The sequence below is a fragment of the Diaporthe amygdali genome (assembly GCF_026229845.1).
Source record: "Diaporthe amygdali strain CAA958 chromosome Unknown NODE_2_length_3802984_cov_64_841326, whole genome shotgun sequence".
Taxonomy (NCBI): Eukaryota; Fungi; Ascomycota; class Sordariomycetes; order Diaporthales; family Diaporthaceae; genus Diaporthe; species Diaporthe amygdali.
In genome coordinates, this window is record NW_026517022.1 from 139,147 (window position 1) to 159,903 (window position 20,757).

At 55.3% G+C, this 20,757-nt stretch overlaps 8 protein-coding genes across 8 annotated transcripts; 3 read left to right on the forward strand and 5 right to left on the reverse strand.

Moving 5' to 3' along the window:
• Positions 1-339: 339 nt before the first annotated feature.
• Positions 340-3,576, reverse strand: J7T55_011396 (glycine dehydrogenase; the record flags this gene model as incomplete). The annotated part of the gene is made up of 2 exons (XM_053134020.1): positions 340-410; positions 486-3,576. The coding sequence occupies 2 exons, from the start codon at positions 3,574-3,576 to the stop codon at positions 340-342; spliced, it is 3,162 nt and encodes a 1,053-aa protein (XP_052999205.1).
• A 2,673-nt stretch (positions 3,577-6,249) lies between these two features.
• Positions 6,250-7,148, forward strand: J7T55_011397 (uncharacterized protein; the record flags this gene model as incomplete). Its single annotated transcript, XM_053134031.1, has 2 exons — positions 6,250-6,306; positions 6,387-7,148. 2 exons carry the CDS (start codon positions 6,250-6,252, stop codon positions 7,146-7,148), a joined length of 819 nt encoding a protein of 272 aa, XP_052999206.1.
• A 291-nt stretch (positions 7,149-7,439) lies between these two features.
• On the reverse strand, positions 7,440-9,302 carry J7T55_011398 (2-methylcitrate dehydratase; the record flags this gene model as incomplete). The annotated part of the gene is made up of 3 exons (XM_053134042.1): positions 7,440-8,059; positions 8,129-8,906; positions 8,991-9,302. 3 exons carry the CDS (start codon positions 9,300-9,302, stop codon positions 7,440-7,442), a joined length of 1,710 nt encoding a protein of 569 aa, XP_052999207.1.
• Positions 9,303-10,638: 1,336 nt separating this feature from the next.
• Positions 10,639-11,779, forward strand: J7T55_011399 (uncharacterized protein; the record flags this gene model as incomplete). Its single annotated transcript, XM_053134053.1, has 2 exons — positions 10,639-10,828; positions 11,295-11,779. The coding sequence occupies 2 exons, from the start codon at positions 10,639-10,641 to the stop codon at positions 11,777-11,779; spliced, it is 675 nt and encodes a 224-aa protein (XP_052999208.1).
• Positions 11,780-13,133: 1,354 nt separating this feature from the next.
• On the forward strand, positions 13,134-15,970 carry J7T55_011400 (uncharacterized protein; the record flags this gene model as incomplete). The annotated part of the gene is made up of 2 exons (XM_053134064.1): positions 13,134-15,226; positions 15,298-15,970. 2 exons carry the CDS (start codon positions 13,134-13,136, stop codon positions 15,968-15,970), a joined length of 2,766 nt encoding a protein of 921 aa, XP_052999209.1.
• A 100-nt stretch (positions 15,971-16,070) lies between these two features.
• Positions 16,071-16,589, reverse strand: J7T55_011401 (uncharacterized protein; the record flags this gene model as incomplete). Its single annotated transcript, XM_053134075.1, has 1 exon — positions 16,071-16,589. The coding sequence occupies one exon, from the start codon at positions 16,587-16,589 to the stop codon at positions 16,071-16,073; it is 519 nt and encodes a 172-aa protein (XP_052999210.1).
• A 1,494-nt stretch (positions 16,590-18,083) lies between these two features.
• On the reverse strand, positions 18,084-18,707 carry J7T55_011402 (uncharacterized protein; the record flags this gene model as incomplete). Its single annotated transcript, XM_053134086.1, has 2 exons — positions 18,084-18,544; positions 18,620-18,707. The coding sequence occupies 2 exons, from the start codon at positions 18,705-18,707 to the stop codon at positions 18,084-18,086; spliced, it is 549 nt and encodes a 182-aa protein (XP_052999211.1).
• Positions 18,708-19,770: 1,063 nt separating this feature from the next.
• On the reverse strand, positions 19,771-20,292 carry J7T55_011403 (uncharacterized protein; the record flags this gene model as incomplete). Its single annotated transcript, XM_053134096.1, has 1 exon — positions 19,771-20,292. One exon carries the CDS (start codon positions 20,290-20,292, stop codon positions 19,771-19,773), a length of 522 nt encoding a protein of 173 aa, XP_052999212.1.
• Between the last annotated feature and the right edge of the window lie 465 nt (positions 20,293-20,757).

Here is a 20,757-nt window from a genome sequence, read left to right on the forward strand (position 1 = left end):
ATACACATTACACCCATCAGTTCCCTCGCCCCGAAATTCGCTAAACTGTATACCACCGCGGCAATGTTGTTAAAACAAAAAACGCCTTCATCGTATATCTATACTGTAGCCGTAACCGCCGTGCCCAAATCTTTGGGGGGTATCGATATGATGTGTTGAAATGTTCAGACCGTGACACGACCTTCGAGTTGAAGTCGAATGGAACGCCGAGTCCAATGCTCTAACCCCTTTCCATCCTTTCCTTTCCCTTTTTGCCCCTCGCATCTCTGGCGTTGCTTCACTCTACCGCAGGCGTTGAGGCTTCCCTTGTTATTCCAAGTGCTATCCTTCTGTGGTTATTTACTGCACTGACCCGCCGGTGGTGTCCTCGACCGGAGGACACGTGCAGAACAGGTTCAGGTCTCCGTAGGCTGTTGCGAACGGCCGTTAGCAAAGGATCCTACACTCTCTGTGGTGTTGATCTCTAATATCGAGGTGGTACTTACTATCATCGACCCTTCCGACGCTAGGCCAGAACTTCTTCTCGCGCAGCCAGGGCAGCGGGTAGACAGCCTGCTCCCGGGTGTACGGGCGGTCCCACTCGCCGCCGACAATGTCCTGGACCGGGTGCGGCGCCATCTTGAGCACGTTGCCCTCGCGGGGCATGCGGCCCTCCTCGACGGCGCGGATCTCCCCCCTGATGCTGACGAGGGCGTCGACGAAGCGGTCGAGCTCCTCCTTGCTCTCGCTCTCGGTCGGCTCGATCATCAGCGTGTTGGCGACGGGCCAGCTCATGGTGGGCGCGTGGAAGCCGTAGTCCTGCAGGCGCTTGGCGATGTCGATGGCCTCGACGCCCGACGTCGCCGCGAAGGGGCGCGCGTCCAGGATGAACTCGTGCGCGCACCGCCCGTGCTCGTTGGTGTACAGGATCGGGTAGTGCGGCCGCAGCCGGCTGAGCAGGTAGTTGGCGTTGAGCAGCGTCGTCTGCGTCGCCTTCTTGAGGCCCTCGGCCCCCATCAGCATGTTGTACGCCCAGCTGATGGGCAGGATCGACGCGCTGCCGTACGGCGCGCTGCTGATCAGGCCCTTGGACTGCGTCGTGATCACGCCCGTCGGCGCCAGGTGCGGGATCAGGTGCTCCTTGACGCAGATGGGGCCCACGCCCGGCCCGCCGCCGCCGTGCGGGATGCAGAACGTCTTGTGCAGGTTGAGGTGGCACACGTCGGCGCCGATCTCGCCGGGCGAGCACAGCCCGATCTGCGCGTTCATGTTGGCTCCGTCCATGTACACCTGCCCGCCGTACGAGTGCACCGTCTCGCACACCTTCTTGATGGCCGGCTCGAACACGCCAAACGTTGAAGGGTACGTCACCATGATGGCGCCCAGCTGGTCCTTGTACTGCTCGCACTTGGCCTGCAGGTCCGCCACGTCCAGGTTGCCGGTCTTGGTGTCGCACTTGATCGGCACAACGCGCATACCCGCCATTGCAGCTGACGCAGGGTTGGTGCCGTGCGCAGATACGGGGATCAGGCAGATGTCACGCTTCTTGTCGCCGTTGGACTCGTGGTACTTGCGGATGGCACGGAGGCCGGCAAACTCGCCCTGTGCGCCTGAGTTGGGCTGCAAGGAGACGCCGTCCATAGCGGTGATGCTTGTGAGCTGGTCCTCAAGGGACGAGATCATCTTCAGGTAGCCCTTAACCGTGTCCCTGGGTGCGAAGGGGTGGACGTTGGCAAAGCCAGGCTTCGTGATGAGTGCCATCTCCGTGGAGCCGTTCAGCTTCATGGTGCATGATCCCAGAGGAATCATGGAGTGGACGAGAGAAAGATCCTTAGATTGCAGTAGGTAGATGTATCGCAGTATCTCGGTCTCAGAGTGATGTGTGTTGAAGATGGGGTGAGTCAGGTACTCAGACTGGCGCTTGAAGGTCGCTGGGATCTCGACTGTATTGTACTGCTGCTCGGCCAGTGATGAAGCATCCTTTGTCCCAGAGAGAAGAGAGAGCAATGTAGCAAGCTCATCGTATGTGGTGGACTCATCAATGCTGATGCCAATCTTGCTAGAGTCAAGACGTCGAAGATGGATGCCGCGCTCTTCAGCCTCACTCAGCAGGCCTGCAGCCGCGGACTCGGCGTTCTGACCGGGCTTGTGAATCACAAAGGTGTCAAAGATGGGGCCTTCCGTGAGCACCTCCCAGCCGGAGGCAGACGCGACGTCCTTGGCCAGCTGAGCATCTCTCGTTATCTTTTCGGCGATAGCCCTCAAGCCTTCCGGCCCGTGGTAGATCGCGTACAGCGCGCTCATGTTAGCGAGCAAAGCCTGAGCAGTGCAGACGTTGCTGGTTGCCTTGTCTCTCCGGATGTGTTGTTCACGGGTCTGAAGAGCCAACCTCATCGCCTTTCCGCCCAGTCGGTCCTTGGACACTCCAATCAGACGGCCTGGCATCTTCCTCTTGTGCTTCTCAGTAACAGCAAAGAATGCCGCGTGTGGACCTCCGAAGCCCATGGGGACACCCAGCCTCTGGGCGCTTCCAAAGGCGATATCAGCGCCCCATTCTCCCGGAGGTGTCAGCAAAGTCAGTGCGAGCAGGTCAGTTGCGGCAGCAAGCAGCGCTCCCTTCTTGTGGACAGAATCGGCCAATTGTCGGAAATCCTTGATCTGGCCCAAGGTATCAGGATACTGGACCATCACACCCACAAGGTCGTCACCGAGCTCCTCCAGGCGCGTGGCGAACTCCTTTGACAGAATGTCGGCCTGCTCAATCTTGACACCGAAGCCACCAGCACGGCCTTCCATGACGGCCAAAGTTTGAGGATGCAGCTGGTCCGAGACGATGTAGGTCTTGCCTGGCCGTTTCGCCCTGGACGACGTCAGACTGTTGATAGACAAGGTCAAAGCCTCTGCAGCCGCGGTACCCTCATCCAACAGACTGGCGTTTGAAATTGGCAAGGCCGTGAGATCGGACACCAGAGTCTGGTAGTTCAGCAGAGACTCCAGCCGGCCCTGGCTGATCTCGGGCTGGTAGGGGGTGTAGCTTGTGTACCAGGCCGGGTTCTCCAGAACGTTCCGTTTGATCACCTCAGGAACCAGAGTGCCATAGTAACCGGCTCCGATGAAGCTTTTGCCGACCTTGATCTCGTCCCTCTGGAGGGCTTCAACCATGCTCAGAACCTCGGATTCGGGGAGAGCCTCTGCGACTGCAGCTTCGGTTGGCTTCACATCCTGCTCATACCTCGATTTGGGGAACAGCTTCCGAGATGATAGAATGTCAGGCGGAATGACCTGGGCGACGAAGTCATCGATAGACTTCACGGGAGGATCCAGGACCTTGAGCATCTCCTCGGCCGAGGCGTCGTCGGGGCCGATGTGCCGGCGAGGAAAGGTGTCAAGCATAGCATATTCGGATCTACTGAAGGTTGACTTATTCCTGGTGAATGTCTTGCTCCCAGCGAGGCCACTGACCGAGCAGGACCGGCAAACCCATGGCCGTTGAGCATTGGCAGCGATGCGGAGGCTGAGAGAGGATGTTGCCCTTGGCCCGGTGGCCCGACTCAGACGACCGAGTTGCCGAGAGACGGCAAAGCCATTGGCGGCCATAATTCCAGCGAAAAGTGAAATGACCGTCTAAAAGGCTTTCCTCAGGATGAGCGTTGAATTTGAGCTCTGGAATTGACCTGCGGGTTGAATCCCGTGTGAATTGTTTCGGCGGCCGACGCAGGTCCCTGGTAGGCGAAATAGATAGTTTCCCGTGGGTGTGATTGACGGTGACGACCCTAGCAGGCCACGGGTTCGCCACTAAGTAGAACCGATCACCAGCTAGAGAGATACTCGGGAGTGGGAGACTAGGGAGCCGTGTCTAAGCGTCAGGAAACGTAACAGCCTGAGGGGAGCGGAATAGGACTGGCTGGGAGTGACAAATGGAAACATCCGGGAGTGATGTTTGCTATGTAGGCCACTGTGCAAGAGGAGGTACGGTGAGGGTGAGGACGAGGGTAGGGGAGGATGTAGTAGGATTTATCTAGTCTGTGGTCGAGATACATTCTCCCTTGTCATCCATTGACATTGACTCTGGGCCTTGTCATCCATCACCTATCTATCGTGCACCATCCATGGACGTGCCAGGGATTGTTGAGAGAAAGAATGTGCCTGCGCCCGTGCCTTGGCTCCAGGATCAGTCCTTCTCCTCTGATAACGGGTCGAGATTGTGCTTTTCCTAATAAGAATAATAAGCCAGTGCTGATTGACCGTCGGGATGGGCATGCCATGAGTCGCCAATCCGTTCTCGCAGCCGTCCATCTTGTAACACTATGGTCCCATGTGGTCCTACACGGGTCGTGACGGGCAAACATGCCCTGCTGGTGACCGTGATCGGCTTGCTGCCCGTGCAACGCGTTGCCCCAGGTTCAGGCCCATTGAATATTCACAGGTCCTCCGCTCCGGCTACGGTCGGGAGACATGCCCGAGGGTGGAGCCAACCCTGCACACCTTGCCAGTACCTAGGTATCATAGTGCCATAGTAGACTATATGCAGACAATGTGCCAGTTGTGCCTAGGTACCTTAGGTACCCGGTCCGTTGGCCCTGGCCTTATCGACGCCTCTCTCCCGCCTTATCAAAGCTCTCTCCTAAAACTTTGTTGTCGGCCATCCAACAAAACCGTTCCATCACATGCGTCATTGCTTCTGCACCCACTCCAGCAGCACCTTTTGCAAGACCGACCCAGACCGCCATCCCCAAACACCAGTCCCTCCCCTGTCAGCTACAGCAACACATATCCAAGATGTTCGGAGGAAGTATGTACATTGCGGTTTTCCTCTTCACCACTCATCCAGCATGCTAATCCTCTCCTGTCCGCAGTGGGAATGCCGCAGCTGTCGGCCGAGGAGCTCAGGGCCGCCGAGGCTGAAGCTTCTTACACCGTCCAGCAGGTCGTCGCAACGGCTGTTGCCCTCTATCTTTGTACGTTGTCGAACAGATACTGAGGCTGTGGAACCGCGAAGCTCGCACATCCGTCACGGCTTCCTTCCTGTGCCTGATAAGCAGTCGCTGACCTCCGTTCGCCAGCCCCCTTCGCCGTCGACGCCATCTGGAAAATTTTCTGAGCAATGGCGACCGGAAGAATTCTCCTCACAACACACTCTCTCTCATCAACTTGAGCATACATGTACAATACTGGGCTGGTGATATCATGGGATCCTCGGCGGCATGGCGGCGTACTCTCTACTTAGCATGCATTCAGCATCGGCACATGACGGCGGCCCAGAACATTCGATCTGGGCGACGCACGAGATCCAAATGTCTTACACGGACAAAACTCTCACGCAATGAAAGAATCAGATCAAAACTACTTAGGTTTCTTCGCCAACTGCCGAACCTGACCTTGATACTGGCCTCGGGCCCTCGTTTCCATCGGAAGTGTCGGCTGCTTCACAGCATGCAATGTTGGAGGGCCTAATGTCTGAGGCTGGAGGGCAATGTGTCACGTCAAATCTGCCTCTGATCAAGAAGTCTTATACAACAAAGCCCGGCTTGGTGGTACAGAGCACTTCGGCAGCGCACGGGAAGGTCTCCCAGAAATGGGGCGCAGTATTCCCGATACGAGACAAATGCCGCAGTGAATCAAGCCACATCTAACTGGATCTGATCGTGGTTGCACATTGGACCGCGCGGACAGTGTGCATGCAAGGGTGATCATGAATGTCGAGCCGTCCGTTCATGGCCAAGCTCACACCCATATCAATCAATCATGGGCAAGCAGCTCATAATCGGCTTCCTAGAGTGGGGCTGTGGTATGGCATTCAGCTGGTGAGGAGAAAAGAGGTTGAGACGATGCTTCAGCTGCTAGGTGAAACCCTTGAAAGTGCCTCGCTCGATTGTAGCAAGTGATCTCAGGAGCACATACAGCAACAGCAGCTTGTGAGATGTGACCCATTCGCAACCTTGGCGTTGTTCGGGCTTTGGGCAGCGGCCCGTAATTATGCAAATTGGCTTGGTGTAAAATCGGGCCTCCCCAACTGGAATCGTTTCAAAGGGCACCTGCCCACTACTGAGAGCGTGCAGCACCAGGCAGCCTGCTGCGCCACTACTAGCCAAGCTGGACTACATCCCATCAGTCCGGGTGCCTCTTCTTGTCCGTTTCACTCCGCTCGACTTGCATCCTCCACTACCATTACGATCTCCTACACGACAGTTGCTCAAGGTTTTGGTATTCCAATTGCCAACCCACCTAAGAACATAAGTATCCTATTTCTACCTCGATCAGACCACCACCATGGCTGCACGCCAAAAGATCATCGAGACCAACCGGTCGCTCCGTACCATCAAGAATGTGAGTTGTTGCCGTATTTGCCCTTGCAATCAGCCTGTGCTAGGTTATCGATATCGACCGATGCTAACGTCACATCGCAGGAACTGGAGGCTCTCCTCGAGAAGGGTGCCATCAGCGATGAGGCCTACGAGTCTATCCACGCCGCTCTGCCCTCCGAGTCGCCGCTGTCCAGCGCACCTACCGCAGCTGCACCCGCGCCCGTGCCCCGTGTCGTCTCACCACCAACCAACGGCATGGCCGCCATGAACCTCAACCAACCACCGCCGCAACACCAGCCCCCGTCCTACAATCAGACCACAGCCGCCGCGCCACCGGCCCTGCCCACCAGGAACCAGCCGACACCCGCCCCTCCCTCTAAGCCGGTGATCGCGCACGCCCGCGCTCTGTACAGGTACCAGGCCTCGGACGCCCGCGACTGCTCCTTCGAGAAGGACGACCACATCGCCGTGTACGAGTACATGAACGCCGACTGGTGGATGGGCCGCAACGAGCGCACCGGCCAGGAGGGCATCTTCCCCAAGACCTACGTCGAGCCCACCGGTCCCGCGGGCCCGCCACCCTCGCACTCGCCCTACCCGAACGAGAAGGCCGGCTTCAACGGCTACGCTGCGCCCGCACAGCCTACGTATGGCGGCTACCCGCCCCCGGCACCTGCGCAGCAGAACCCTTACAACAGCAACGTGCCCCCCATGGCTGTCGCCGAGGGTAGCCAACAGCAGCCTCAGGAGGGCGATGGCAAGGGCAAGGAGATGGGTAAGAAGTTCGGCAAGAAGCTGGGTAATGCTGCTATCTTCGGCGCGGGTGCTACCATTGGTAGCAACATCGTGAACTCGATCTTCTAAAGGGACGAGGGAGTGGTTTGAAGAGGCCCCGCTTCGGGGTTTCTGTTTTGGTTTTGCATTAGGCCAGACACAATATGCTCAAGTCGGCGCTATGGAGTTCATCATTGATGGAACGGGGCCAAAGATCATGGTCCACATCCTACCTAGTATAAAGGGGATATCGCACCTGGTGAACGGGTAACATAGATATCATAATGACAGTTGACTTTTCTTTGATCCTACGACAGTCTATATCTCCGCACTCACACGAACGGCAACGTGCTTTACATAAAGCAAGATACCCTGTCCTATCTAAGACACGACGAACTTACTCTTGTCAACGACATACAGATCAACATACTCATCCACAGGCGTGCTCTCCAGCTTCTTGCCGTCCAGGCCGAGGTCGACCAGCTGCTTGACCCGGTCGGCGCCGTAGTGCGGCTCGAGGTGGCGCTTGTACTTGGCCAGGATCTCGGGCTTGGCCTCGTCGCGGCGCAGGCGGTGGCCCAGGGGCGCCTCGACGACGACCTCCTCGAGGACGGAGCCGTCGTTGAGCTCGACGGTCAGGGCGTTGGAGATGGTGCGCAGCGCCGGGTCGTGGTAGTCGCGCGTGAACTGGGGGTCCTCGACGCACTTGATCTTCTGCCGCAGCGACTCGACCAGCGGCGACGTGGCCGCCTCGGACCCGTCCGTGTAGTCGGTCGCCTCGAGCCGCCCGAACGTCAGCATCACCGCGCACATGTACTGCACGCAGTGGTCGCGGTCGGCAAAGTTGTCCATCGGCTTGAACTGCTTGTCGATGATGCGCACGCACGCCTCGTGCGTGCGGTTCGTCACCGCCTTGATGTCCGCCGCCGACTTGCCCGCGGCCTTGAGCTGGTTGTAGATCTTTTGCGAGGCCTCGATGGCGGTCTGGGAGTGGAATTCGGCTGAAGTGGTTGAGTTTTAGCATCGAAGTCAATTTGCAGGTCTAATACTAGTGATGTGGTGGAGCTTACCTGGGTATGACACCTTGAACAGCACATTCTCCATGACATAGCTCCCATAGGGGCGCTGGAACTCAAACTTGTTGCCCTTGAACAGGACGTCGTAGAAACCCCAGACTGGGGCGGACAGCACGGTGGGGACGCCAGCCTCGCCCTTCTGGACCTTGAGGACGAGGTTGACGGCCCTCTGACAGGCGTCACCGGCGGCCCACGACTTTCGGGACATGGTGTTGGGGCTGTGACGGTAGGTACGCAGGCTCTGGCCGTCGACCCAGGCCTGTGTGATGGCGTCGGCGGTCTGCTTCTCGTTCAGGCCCAGCATGCCGGACACAACGGCGGTGCTGGCGACCTTGACCAGTACAACGTGGTCCAGGCCGACCTTGTTGTAGGAGTTCTCCAGGGCCAGGCAGCCCTGGATCTCATGGGCCTTGATCATGCCCTCGAGGACGTCCTTGACAGTGAAGATCTTGCCGCCGGCCAGGTTCCCGCCGGCCTTGTTGGTGCGGTTCACCCAGTCGGCAACGGCGAGGATGGCACCCAGGTTGTCGGAGGGGTGGCCCCACTCGGCGGCCAGCCAGCAGTCATTGTAGTCGAGCCACCGGATCATGGCGCCGATGTTGAAGGCGCCGTTGACGGGGTCGAGCTGGTAGGGGGTGCCGAAGACCTTGGTGCCATTGGGCACGACGGTGCCGGGCACGATGGGCCCCAGGAGCTTGCTGCACTCCTTGAAGCGCAAGCCCTCCAGGCCGCAGCCGATGGTATCGAGGAAGACATACCTGGCCGTGTCGAACTGTTGGTGGTGAAGAGAAGAAGGGCGCGGTTAGTCTCGGGTTGCGGGGTAATGGACAGGCATATTGGGAATTAATTGACTTACAGCAAGGTCCGAGTCGACCTTGTAGCTGTGGATGTAATCGGCAATGTCCTTGATCTCTGGGTCGTAGCCCACGCCCTCGGAGGGCTTGGGGGTGGTGGCGGCGGCTGACTTGAGGGAGGCCATTGTGTGGAAGCTTGATGTGGTTGAGGCTCTGGAGAGGAATCGAGGGGCAGCGTTGAGGGCCGAGGTTCGCGATGCTCCACTGCCGAGTGGGAGAAGTGACTTGGCCGACGCTGACCGCGCAGCCTGCGACGCTGTGAAGGTCTTTTGGAGCCGCAACGACTTGGAAAGGGCGCGGTTGACGGCGGACATGGTGTTGTCGCCTCTCAGAGAAGGATCCTGGGTCTCGCTACAGACCAATTGGTGCAGAGACAGCAGTCAAGATCGTGAGGAATTTGGAGGAGGGACAATACAGCACCCAGATAGTTGGGGTTGGGGAAAGAAAACAACACCAGAGCTTAGCTTGGACGGCTTAACGCTGCCTAGGTCCCAGTCCAACCCCTGCCGCTGTCCTGTCTGTCCCGAGGTATACCGTCTTCCGCAAGTGATAACCAGACTATGGAGCAAGCAGATGTCACTGGTATCCAGCTTGGCGGGGCACCACTGCCCGCTGCATGCCGCTTCTCCGGTTAGACACCAGCCCTCAGACCGACAACACCAATTAATTGATGGGCCCAGTCGCGATCGCCGAGCTGCTACCGACAACCGGCGTGTCATTCTTGATGGTTGTGAATGTAGAGCTCCTTCTTTCCATCTCTGCACAGCAGCCAGATCCACTGTCATCTGACTGCTACAATCGAGCGACACAATATGTCAATTCTCCCCCAGAATCATCCTGCTGCCCACCTCACTCCCTGTTTATAAGACAGCGGTTCTTAGCCGAGCCGCGGTCGGATCTGGGGGTGGGCCTCTCCCATCATGACTCCGCCGCTCCCGCCGTGACACGGGGCCCCGGACTCCACATCTGGGGTACACTTCGGTGTTTTGAGCTTTTTGCTCACCACCATCACGATGAGGCAGCTGTACCCAGGAGACAAGTACAGCATTCGCAAAGGACCCTCCTGCGGTCTACAAACTAGATTACAGATGGCCATCGACCCAGGGAAATTGAGCCCTTTTTTACGGTCCGTATATGCACGGTAATCTAGGTGTGATTTATGGCGTTGCCTCTCGAGCCGTCCTCAGCCGCCAAGCAGCCTGGACAGGCTCGCACTGATATTGTGCCACATGACCTCCCAATCAACGACACTGTAATGAGAAAACACCAATGACTGCTTATTCAAGGCATATTTTTCATCGTTCAAATGCAGACCTCATGCAGACCTCATGCAGACCCGTCTTTCCGCCCCCGCGTCGTATGCTGCAGCTCGTACATCTCCCAGTAGAGAGAACACCAACGCGGATATCGACATGATACCCTCAGATACCCATGCGGTTCCAACCTCGGCGAGAAGTCGCTTACAGTCTGTCGTGGAACCAAATATATATACACCTTCAATCGAGCGAATAGTATTATGGTATATTAGCCACCATGGTCGGCGGCATAAAAGCCGACAAACCCCCTCGTCCCTACTTCGAGATCAGCCGTCTAGCTTACCTACCACAGTCTCATCAAATTTACTTGCGCAGAGATTTGATAGACCTCACAATGTACCGAAATTATGTTATGGCAACCGGTGCCCTGCTCCTCCTCCGGTCCGCCGCAGGCCCAGGTGTGCGGAGGATGGACGATGGTTTCTTCGGGGCTGAGCACGTTCAACCGCTCTTCTCCCCATTTCAACCTCACCTACATGACCTAATGAGGAGGGAGGGCGGGTGCCAGGCTGGATTCCATCCATGTATGTGTTCCTGCACGACGCACCAGGCTCTACCACACTCAGCCCTGTACGCTTACCAACCCTCGATGGCTAGGCTCCGATATCAACTCGACAGCATGTTGTCCGAACTCAGCCTACTGCGTTGTCAACGAAACGACATTCGAGACCCAATGCTGCGACTTAGGTTCAAGTTGTGGGCTCACATGTGGCGCGGCCTCGTTTTATTCAGAACTCACGGCCACAACCACGGACATGGCTATGAGCACTTCGACTGCCGAGCCAATTGTTGCCTGCGTTGGTCGGAAATGTACTAGCACCTGGTACCTGTGCCCTGAGTCCATTGGCGGAGGGTGCTGTCCCTTCGGCAGCGACTGCGTCAGTGGAGGGTCTTGTCTGTTCTCGGAGGCCGCGCCAACCGCGACCGCATGTACAAACGGCCAATTCAATTGTGGTGTGGATACTCAGGGAAACAGATGCTGCCCCTTAGGCGCGGTCTGCACGTCTGCATCCTCGTCAGGATATTATTGCGCGAGTTCTGTCACGGCGCCCGCAGCTTTACCTACCACCGTCAGCATCATCGTGTCGCCAACGGCCACCGCAGCACAAGCTGCGAGCGGGGGTGACGATGTTGCACTCAAAGTCGGCCTTGGGGTTGGGATCCCTGTAGCAGTCATCAGTATTGCTGTCCTTATTTTCGCGTGGCGTATTCGCGTAGCGAAGAAGCACCGCACCAAGAATTCTGGCGTCGATCAAAAGAAGGATTACGAGAAGCCTGAATTAGCTGCAGATCCAGTCGTTGTTCCTGCTGAGCTTGATGTCGGCGCTGGGGAGTTACCGGCCCAGATTCTAGAGGCCGAGTTGCCGGAAGATGGTATCGTGGCCGAGCTTCCAGGAGAAGCAGAGCCGGCTGAGCCTGAAAGTCTTCAGGAACAATGTGGTCAGAGAGAAGCTCACAATGGAAGCCCGTGCTGAGACATCATATTGTTGGCAACATTCAACGTTTGCCCCATCCGCCTCTCATCCAATATTGATAATCCCAATCACACACACTGGCAAAGTTGATGCTGATTCAAGAGCAAGAATTCAACATTCCCCTGCATGTTATTCATCAAACAATGGCCTGGTGAAAGCGGCCGAAGATGTGGGCTGGTCACAAGTGTTTCTGCAGCTGCGTATAGTTCGGCAGTGCAGTGTGACTGACAAGCTCGACTCCAATTTAAGTCTGAGTAGCTCTGTGAACTGTCCACTCTCAGGAATGATCAGCAATTTTATTCAATCAGAAGCAGTAAACCCTGCATGTCTATGCGGTGCCACCTGCGAGCGAATACTCATGCATAGTTCTGAGCCATCCGCACTGATGAGTACACTGTCGTGATCTCATCGCAGACGAGGCTGTGCCTGGTCCTTGTTATATGGTGATCATGAAGCAAGGCGTACAGATGGGAACCTTTCTGTCTGTTGGTTCGCTGAATACTACTATTTCACTCTCTTAGCATTTAGCATCGTTCCAACCATTTGTCTTTCAAATGTGGGTTGTGAGAGGCGATACATCATTTCTGTGCCGCTTTCCTCACGGAGAAATACATTGCTCCTGAAATTTCGGAATGACTCGATTCACTCCCAGCACAAGCATTCTGAGGACTAATTTGATTTTACGCAACCCAATCCATTGACATCACCATTGACTCAGTATTGGGCCTGGCAGACACCTAAAAGTAGATTTGAAAACTTGCTGCGTGAAGTCATCTAGCATCTGCATCTGCATTTGTGTCTGAATTCCGATCCGAACCGGGCCGGCCCGGGGCCGTCACTTTAATCAGGCGACCGTACCTGCGGCCAGACCCCAACTTGCATAGTAAACCACTCTCTCGATTGCTTTACGCTCTAGTCTATACGAAGGCCATAACCGCAACAATAGGCTTGGAGCAATGAATTAAGTCACCACCATTATTAGCTAATGCCGAGTCAGTCGTTCGGCCGACCTGCTGACGGTAATTTGGGGACTGAAGTTGAGTCAAGATCCGGCGCCAGGTTCATTGCTTAAAGGGGCAGGTGATATTAGAGGCTGCTATTATAATGGAGACTGACCGCCGATCGGCCCCAAATGGAACGGACGCGACGTTACTGCCCGTCACTATCGCCATATGCCACCAAGGAAATTGGAGTCCCGTCATGTATTGCCGCTCGGTGAAAATGCTACCGATCCATGATACACCACTCATGATAAGCCATTTATATCGTCTTGAGAACAGTGCTTGGATCAGAACAGTTCCCAAGATGTGGACCCGATCACCACGACCACTTCTACGCCACAAGCACCACCACAATGGCGCGCTTGGGATACTTGGTTCTGGCGTCCCTGGCGTCTCTTCTGAGCCTGGCTCCCTCTGTCCAGGCTCAAGGTGACAACCTGGGTCTCGGCAATGGCTATACCACCCTCAAGACTCAGAACTTCGATCTCCAGCTCGTTCGTGATGCGCAAGTGTTGGCCTCTTTGAAAGCGTCTGGAGGGACATTCGATTTCCTCCCTTTCGGCTATCTACCCTTCCGCGCTGGCAACGGTCAGTACCACTGGGGAGACGTCACCTTCCGGTACAGGGCCGTCGGCAGCACGGCCTGGATTAACGGCAATTCTGCGACCGCTCGACAGCCGGTGAAAGCCCTGTCGGGAGCTGGGAATGGCACGAGCGGGACAAGGCTGGCGGCGTCGAACTTAGCACCGACGCTCCCAACAAACACCGCAGCTCTGAACTTCACCCGGGAGTGGCTTGATGTTGACGGTGACCTGGGCCTGTCCTTCACCGTGACCAATGTCGGGAGCAGTTCCATTGAGATTGGCAGTCTAGGCTTTCCGGCCGAATTCAACAGCATCTTCACGAACCGCTCCGCGTCAGAGACTCAACAGCTGTGCTCGCTGTCTGACCCTTACATTGGCTTGCACGGAGGGTATATCCGTGTTGCTCCCATAAACGGCAATGGAGCGGCCTTGGTAGTGACTCCACTGGGCGACACCCCGCTGGAGGCTTATCGCAACCTGGCCGAGACGTACTATGATGCCACAGCCTACGGGAGTCAAGTCTTCGAGGGATTCTACGAGTGGCAGACCGTATCCAAGGCCTACGCAGAAAATGAGTGGAAAGGCAGCGTCCCTTGGAATACGCCCAACTCGCGGACCATTGCGGCGGGAAGCTCTTTAACATTCGGCCTTAGGTTCTCACTTGCCAAAGGTGGCATCAAGGAGATCGACGATGCGGTTCAGGCTACGAAGACGCCGTACGTACGTGGAGTTCCTGGCTTCATCGTGCCCCAGGACCTGACGGCGCAGCTTGTCGTGAACCCTGGCTCAGGCGGTAGTGTGTCCAAGCTGGCCGTTGAGCCTTCTGGGGCCCTTACTGTGACCCAGGCATCGTCTGGCGTCTACAATGTGGTGCCTTCGTCCACTGCATTCGGCCGCGTGAAGCTCACGATCACCTATACCAACGGGCAGCTCCAGACTGTGCATTACTACATCACCAAGTCTGGGCCAACTGCCCTTGCGAACCTGGGCAATTTCCTGACCACAGAGCAATACTACACTGACACGAGCGACCCCTTTGGACGAGCGCCGTCTGTCATTAGCTACGACTACAGCGTGAAGGCTAAGGTTCTCCAGGACTCCCGCGTGTGGATTGCAGGTTTATCTGACGAGGCGGGCGCCGGGTCGTTCCTCGCAGCCGCAATGAAGCAGGCCGCCCAGCCCAACGCCCAGGAGATCGCGAAACTCGAGGCTTTTGTGGACGGTGTCTTGTTCAAGACGATCCAGCCCAACGACGGGACGTTCAACGTCCGCAAGAGCATCTTCTACTACGGCCTTTCCGGTTACCAGTACTCGACGGCCTTCGACTGGACCAGCTGGACGTCCTGGAACAAGGCGAACGCCTATGCTACCGACCGGGCATACGACTATGTCCACGTAGCAGCCACCTACTGGGCTATGTACCGCGCCGGGAGGGCCTATCCCGGGACTCTGGTCAAGCACCCGTGGGACTGGTACCTCAACCAGAGCTACAGCACCGTGATGTCCGCCACGGCCCAGGACTCGAGGGGAAATTGGCTGGTGGGATACTCCACGGTCGGACTCATGGGCGAGACGGTGTTTGGAGAGCTTCTTCGGGATCTGAAGCGCGAGGGCTTCACCGCCAAGGCCACCGACATCGAGGGCAAGATGAAGTCGCGCGCTACCCTGTGGAACTCGCAGGAGGATCCCTTCGGATCTGAGATGGCTTGGGACTCGACTGGCCAGGAGGGAGTGTACTACTGGTCGAAGTACTTCGGGTACACAGCCACAGCAGCGAAGACGCTGGGGACTGTTCTGGGCTTCCAACCGACGGTCGCGCACTGGGGCTGGAATGGAAACGCGAGACGGTACTGGGACAACATGTAAGTCGATGCGCAGCAGTCATGCATCAAAGACCCCTCCAGATCTAGCTCCTGGCTGACCTCCAAAATAGCTACGGCGGCAAGCTCCAGCGCATCGAGCGGCAGATCCACCACTACGGCTCTGGCCTGAATGCCCTGGTCGCGCTCTCCGCGTTCCGCAGCGCCCCGAATGACACCTACCTCCTCCGTATCGGCTACGGCGGCATGAGTGGCCCGCTATCTAATATCAACAGCGAAGGCTTCGCAGCCGCCTCATTCCATTCCTTCCCAGACACGCTTGCCTGGGACGGCTACAGCGGCGACTACGGCCCCAACTTCCTGGGTCTGGTTCTCGGAACGGGATCCTACCTGGTCGAGGACGAGGACCTGGGCTTCGTGGCATACGGAGGCACTGTCAGCGGCAGCACGGGAGGCACTGTCAGCGGCAGCACGGGAGGCACAGTCACGGTGGCGCCCAAGGATGCCGCTCGGCGCAGGGCCTTCGTCGGCCCCATTGGGCTTCTGGTGGAGATCGATGCGGGCGTCATCAGTCAGTTTGCGTATACGGCAAGCGACGGATCTGTGTCTGTCACGCTGGGTAAGCTGGACGGGGCGCCGGCGGTCAACTCGACCAACATTTGGGTTAGCAAGGAGTCTGGGCAGGCTGGCTACACAGTCACTGGCACTGGCATCACTGCAGCAAGGGGCGGTTGGCAGGTTCCTCTGAATTCGGGCTCTGTTACCGTGAAAGTTGTACCTTCGTAATCCTTGCGTAGCGGAGACTGAAGTCAAATCCAATCCACAATTGCCCATTCCTTCAGGCCGCAAGATCAAGAGTGACAAATCCTCTGCTTGTGCTCCTCCTTCACTTAGTCCGCAGCACCCTCGCAACTCGGTCCTTGAGATTGACCTTGGCCCTCTGCAGCGCCGCGGCCCCCATCCTCCCACAATGAGCGCAAGTCAGGCTCTCGCATGGCTGGAGTGTGTGAATTTTCTCCTCCTTCCTGACAATCTTTGCCTTACACTCGCCGATGCTCTCAACCAGCAGGTTTCGAGCCCGAACCACCCCTGCCCAGCTCTTGTACTTGCCAGGCAGTAGCCGCTGGATCTTGGCTTGGTCCTCGATCGAGGACCTCATCTTCTCCTCAGCCCGCTTAGCCACGTTCTTGTTGCTGCTGATGGTGGCGAACCAAAGCTCGGTCTTGGCTCGGTCGAAGGCGCGCGTGAGTTGTGCATATTCCTTGGTCATGGCTCTGAAATCGGCGCGCACGACGCGCGATGCGCGGTTGATGTCTGATAGTCCGTTCTTGAGTGTGGCTAGCTGGATTCGTAGCTGATTGAGCTCCCTCTTGAGGGTTTGTAGGTGAGTATCGGGAGGAGGCATGTTCACAGCTGTTCAGAAGTCGTCGCTGCTCGCTGCTCGCTGCTCGCTGCTTTCAACGGAAGTACATGTTTTGTCCAGGTACAATGAAGCAGGTGGGATGTTGTCAGGTCTCGTACTAGGACTGACGTCGATGAAGGGAAGAAGCGAAGGGCAAGTGACTGCGTTTGTAAAGACGAGCACAGAAAGACCGGACGGGACCAAAAGCTGTGAGTGAATGGGACGAAAGTCAGCTACGAAGTCAAATGCACAAAACGGCTTCCATGGCTATTGTTGCATGGACGAAACTTCTAGATCAAAGCTTGTTAGCTTCAAGTAAAATGTCGTTGCTATCTTTTGCTTTGCTGAACCAAGAAGTCGTTTTCCACATTCATTGTCTATGATTGTCTGTGTAGCAACGAGATGTCAACTATTCGAATCGTCTACACATTTTACCATGGAACCTTCGTCTCCGCTGAGGGAGGAAGCGGCCTCTTCAACATTGCGTTCAAGGTCACCACGATGAGGATCTGGAGGGTGAATTTGTAAGCTTTTGAACATCTTCTACACAAGGTATGATCTGTACGACAAACCGCCAAGGTATGCAGTGCTTGATCATGCAGTAAAATGGTAGATCCAGGGGCTTGTATGCTTCAGGATGTAGAAGGTGTTGTGGGTGATGATGGTTGTGAATGATCCACTCGAGGGGCCGAAGGGACTGTGATTTTCAGGAAGATCCAAGGAGTAGGTACACATGTGACCGTGGTCAACAATCAGCTCGAGTTGAGGTTATCTCCGAGATGTCGACTGCAGCATGTGTGCGCAAGGAGTGGAGCTCGGCAATGGTTGAGTAGAGATTGCATACAGAGATGATGTTTAGGAGATCCCGAGGAGAAGAACGGGCGTGTTGTTCGGCTGGGTATGGTCAACATCCGAGGCAAAAGAGATGCCGAGATATGTTTGTGCCAAAAAAGGCAAAAAGAAAAGGGAAGACAAGCAGACAGGGTTGTGTCAACAATGATGGTGAGATGCCAAGGGCAGCTTGCCCGGATGAAGCTGGAAGTGTGAGGCACACAAATAGGATCGTGGGGTTTGGGACATCAAGGCTTTGAAGATTGGGTTGTTTGAAGCACCTTGACCCATACAGGAAAAGTGTGTGAGCCCATTTGTCTGGGTCGACCACATTAGGACGACGCTCTGGTCTTCGCCGTGTCAACACATGCGTGCGCCGGCGAACGGGCGGTGTTTATGATATGCCCCAGCTGCATCTGATAGTCGAGCCAAACCGATAGTATCACATAGCTTGCTCTTTTCTGCAATAACCCGTAGCCGAGTGTTCTGTAGCTTACTATTCCTCATTGCGAACAGGGCCAGATACTGGCATAAGACCTTCTCGGTCAGCTAAAACAAGCAGTTCCAGGCGTCTGTCAATACCTCCAGCCTTCTCCATAAGAGAGACTTTCTGTCTTTTGCTCTTGAGGAGCCATGTTTGACATCTTCTGTAACAAATCTCTCTTCTTAAGGATTCATTGCCTCCATGATGTTGCTGACGGGACGAAGCTTCATCTCAAGCTCGTGCAAGCGCTGCTCCGCGCGAATGATGTTGAGCTCAATCATGGCAATCCTCTTCTGAATCTCATCAATGATCAATTTCAGAGCCATAGCCTTCTGGTCTAGCTCTCGAATACAGACGGAAAGCTCGATTCGCAAGTTCTTCTTGACCAGCTCGAGTCCCATAGCGGTGCTGACGTCTCGTAGAGCGTAGGCGTCCTCGACAAGCTTAGTCTGACGCGAGTAGTTTCCCTGGAGCTCTTCGCCTTTGTTCTTGAGTTCCTTATGATCGTTGATGAAGTCCTTGAGGTCTAGCTCGGCTGTGTCGAGGTTGAGACGGAGGCGGGCATGGACGCGATACTGCTCAGTACGCTCTGCCTTGATCTCCTCCTCGTTGAACCGGACGAGTCCTCCCATGTCGATTCCCACTGTTCCCAAACATGTTAGACACGAGGGAGTCTGGGAACCATTGAGAATATGACCCGTTTAGGGGAATCACTCACTGTCCACCTGATCGAGGAATCGGTCGAACTGACCAGGTCGATAGCCTGCACCAAACGCGTACACAGAAGAGGGAGCGCGTGGAGGCATTGCGATTGGTTTGAAAAGCTCAAGCACAGAGAATTCGGTTCAAATTGGTGTTGCAGCCTACTCAACAGTAAATGTCAGACGCGCCCGGAGGAGGGCGATCACAAACATACCCAGGTGGTGCTGCTTTGGTGTTTCCCAGGGAGCTTGATTTGACGCGTAATATGAGAAGAGCTGCCACTGAAATTAGTGCAATGATTCCCTGACATAGCTATTTTCTGGTTTCTCACAGCAATCTTGTCCAAGACAATGAGGTGCAGCTGGGCTGTGGTAGGCAGAGCAAGCTGCTTGCCTCAGAAAAAGCCCTAGCGCAACAACAAATTGATAGAAAAGCTCAGGAAAGGGACATATTAGCCCTAAAAACACAGTAAACAACGAGACTACAATGTCAAGGGCTTTCATTCGAGGAGCAGTTGCATCCTGAGGTTTAGGAAATAACTCACCTTGGAAGCGGCCAGGTTTGAAATGTGTTTTCAATCCTGACAAGAGACATGGATCTCCAGAAGACCACCCAAGCTCACAAGCAGGATAGTCTTTTGTTCCATGAGGTGGTTACCAAGGGAAATTCCTTTCATACTTCGCCGTGAATTCATGGGAACCATTTAAGATAAGGCAGTGCTGACTTGTGGATTGCCTAGAGATTTCTGTATCGGCAGATTTGTGGATGATCTTCTCATAGTTGAGCAGCTATAAAGAGCTTGTCCGTTCTTTTCATCAGGTTAAAAATGTCTCTTGTGCCTTGCTCAGGTGCAGTGCTTGAGCTCGTCAATAACAAATACTTACCTGTTTATGTTAGCATTCATTTTTATGCCCCAAAGATGTTCCAAAATGATGAGTGTATTGTGTGTTCTCAATGTATTACAGTACAAGTCCCCGGGGTCTGGCCCTGCCGAGAATATAGGCCGCGTCCTCTTTGAGACGCCCCATGACTTTTGAATATTGGCTTACCAGCTCTTCAGACGCTTTGGAACAATGATAATCAAATTCGGGTCAACTTCAAGTGCAGTGTTGATCGCCCACGCTGTAAGTCTCAATGCTTGAATGGTCAATCTCAAACTGGCCGTCACTAACCCATGAAGCCAAACTGGTCGGTCACCGAATCCCATGAGACATTCAGGATGAGCTCCTGTTGCTCCTCCTTGTGTTTGATCTCCAAGAGATGTCTCGCTATTGCCAACTCGTCCTTCTTCAGCTGTTCTTTTTGTTTCTCGATGGAATCTATGGCCTTGAGGATCTCGACTCCTACTTCTAAGGTTTTTCGGCGAATTTGGCGGTCTTTCTGCAGCACCTGAACAAGAGTTGAAAAAGCCGTCAACAAGTGCCAGGTCTTGCCTTTTGGATCGCAGGCAGAGGCAGCCGCTTCGACCACGCTCTTTTGGCTGGAGATCACTTCCATGTCATGCTCGTAGAGAGCTTCACGAGCTTTCAGTTGCGCCAAAGTGCTGTCTTGACCCTTGAAATAGTCAATCTGAAGCTTGATTCCGTTGTCTTCTTGTGTGGATTGCTTGAAGGCTTCGTGAAGATTGACGAATGCCCTCATTGTGGTGCGATGAAGGTTCTCCATATCATCCTGTTTGTTGAAAGACATGATAGGCAGTGATCTGTTGGGGACAAAAATGATGGTGATGCTGTGGTATTGCTTGATGTTTCTGTTTGTAAGAAAGAAGAGAAGAACCTCCCGGGCTTGGAAAGGTTTGTCAGGATGTTGGCTACGCCCAAAGAATTTGTTTTGCACAGCCAACAGAAGGCGTGGTCGTCAAAGGCTCGTGACGTTGACAGTTCCCCATCGATGCTTCCGGATATATATTCCCGGCTAGCTCCTGCCCACGAGGAACGCAAGACGTGATGGTAAACACGCATGAATGTGGGCTTGGAAATCCCAGAAGGACTCTGGGAGTTGAAAACCATTTTACAGACGTATATGGGCTGTAAAGGACCCAATAGCTCGTGTACAGGTAGGCTTACGCCCTGTTGCTTGGATGAGTGCGACACTTGGATTCTAGCTATTCTCGAGAACAACCAACCATTCAAGAGAAGTATCGATATGCAGGGG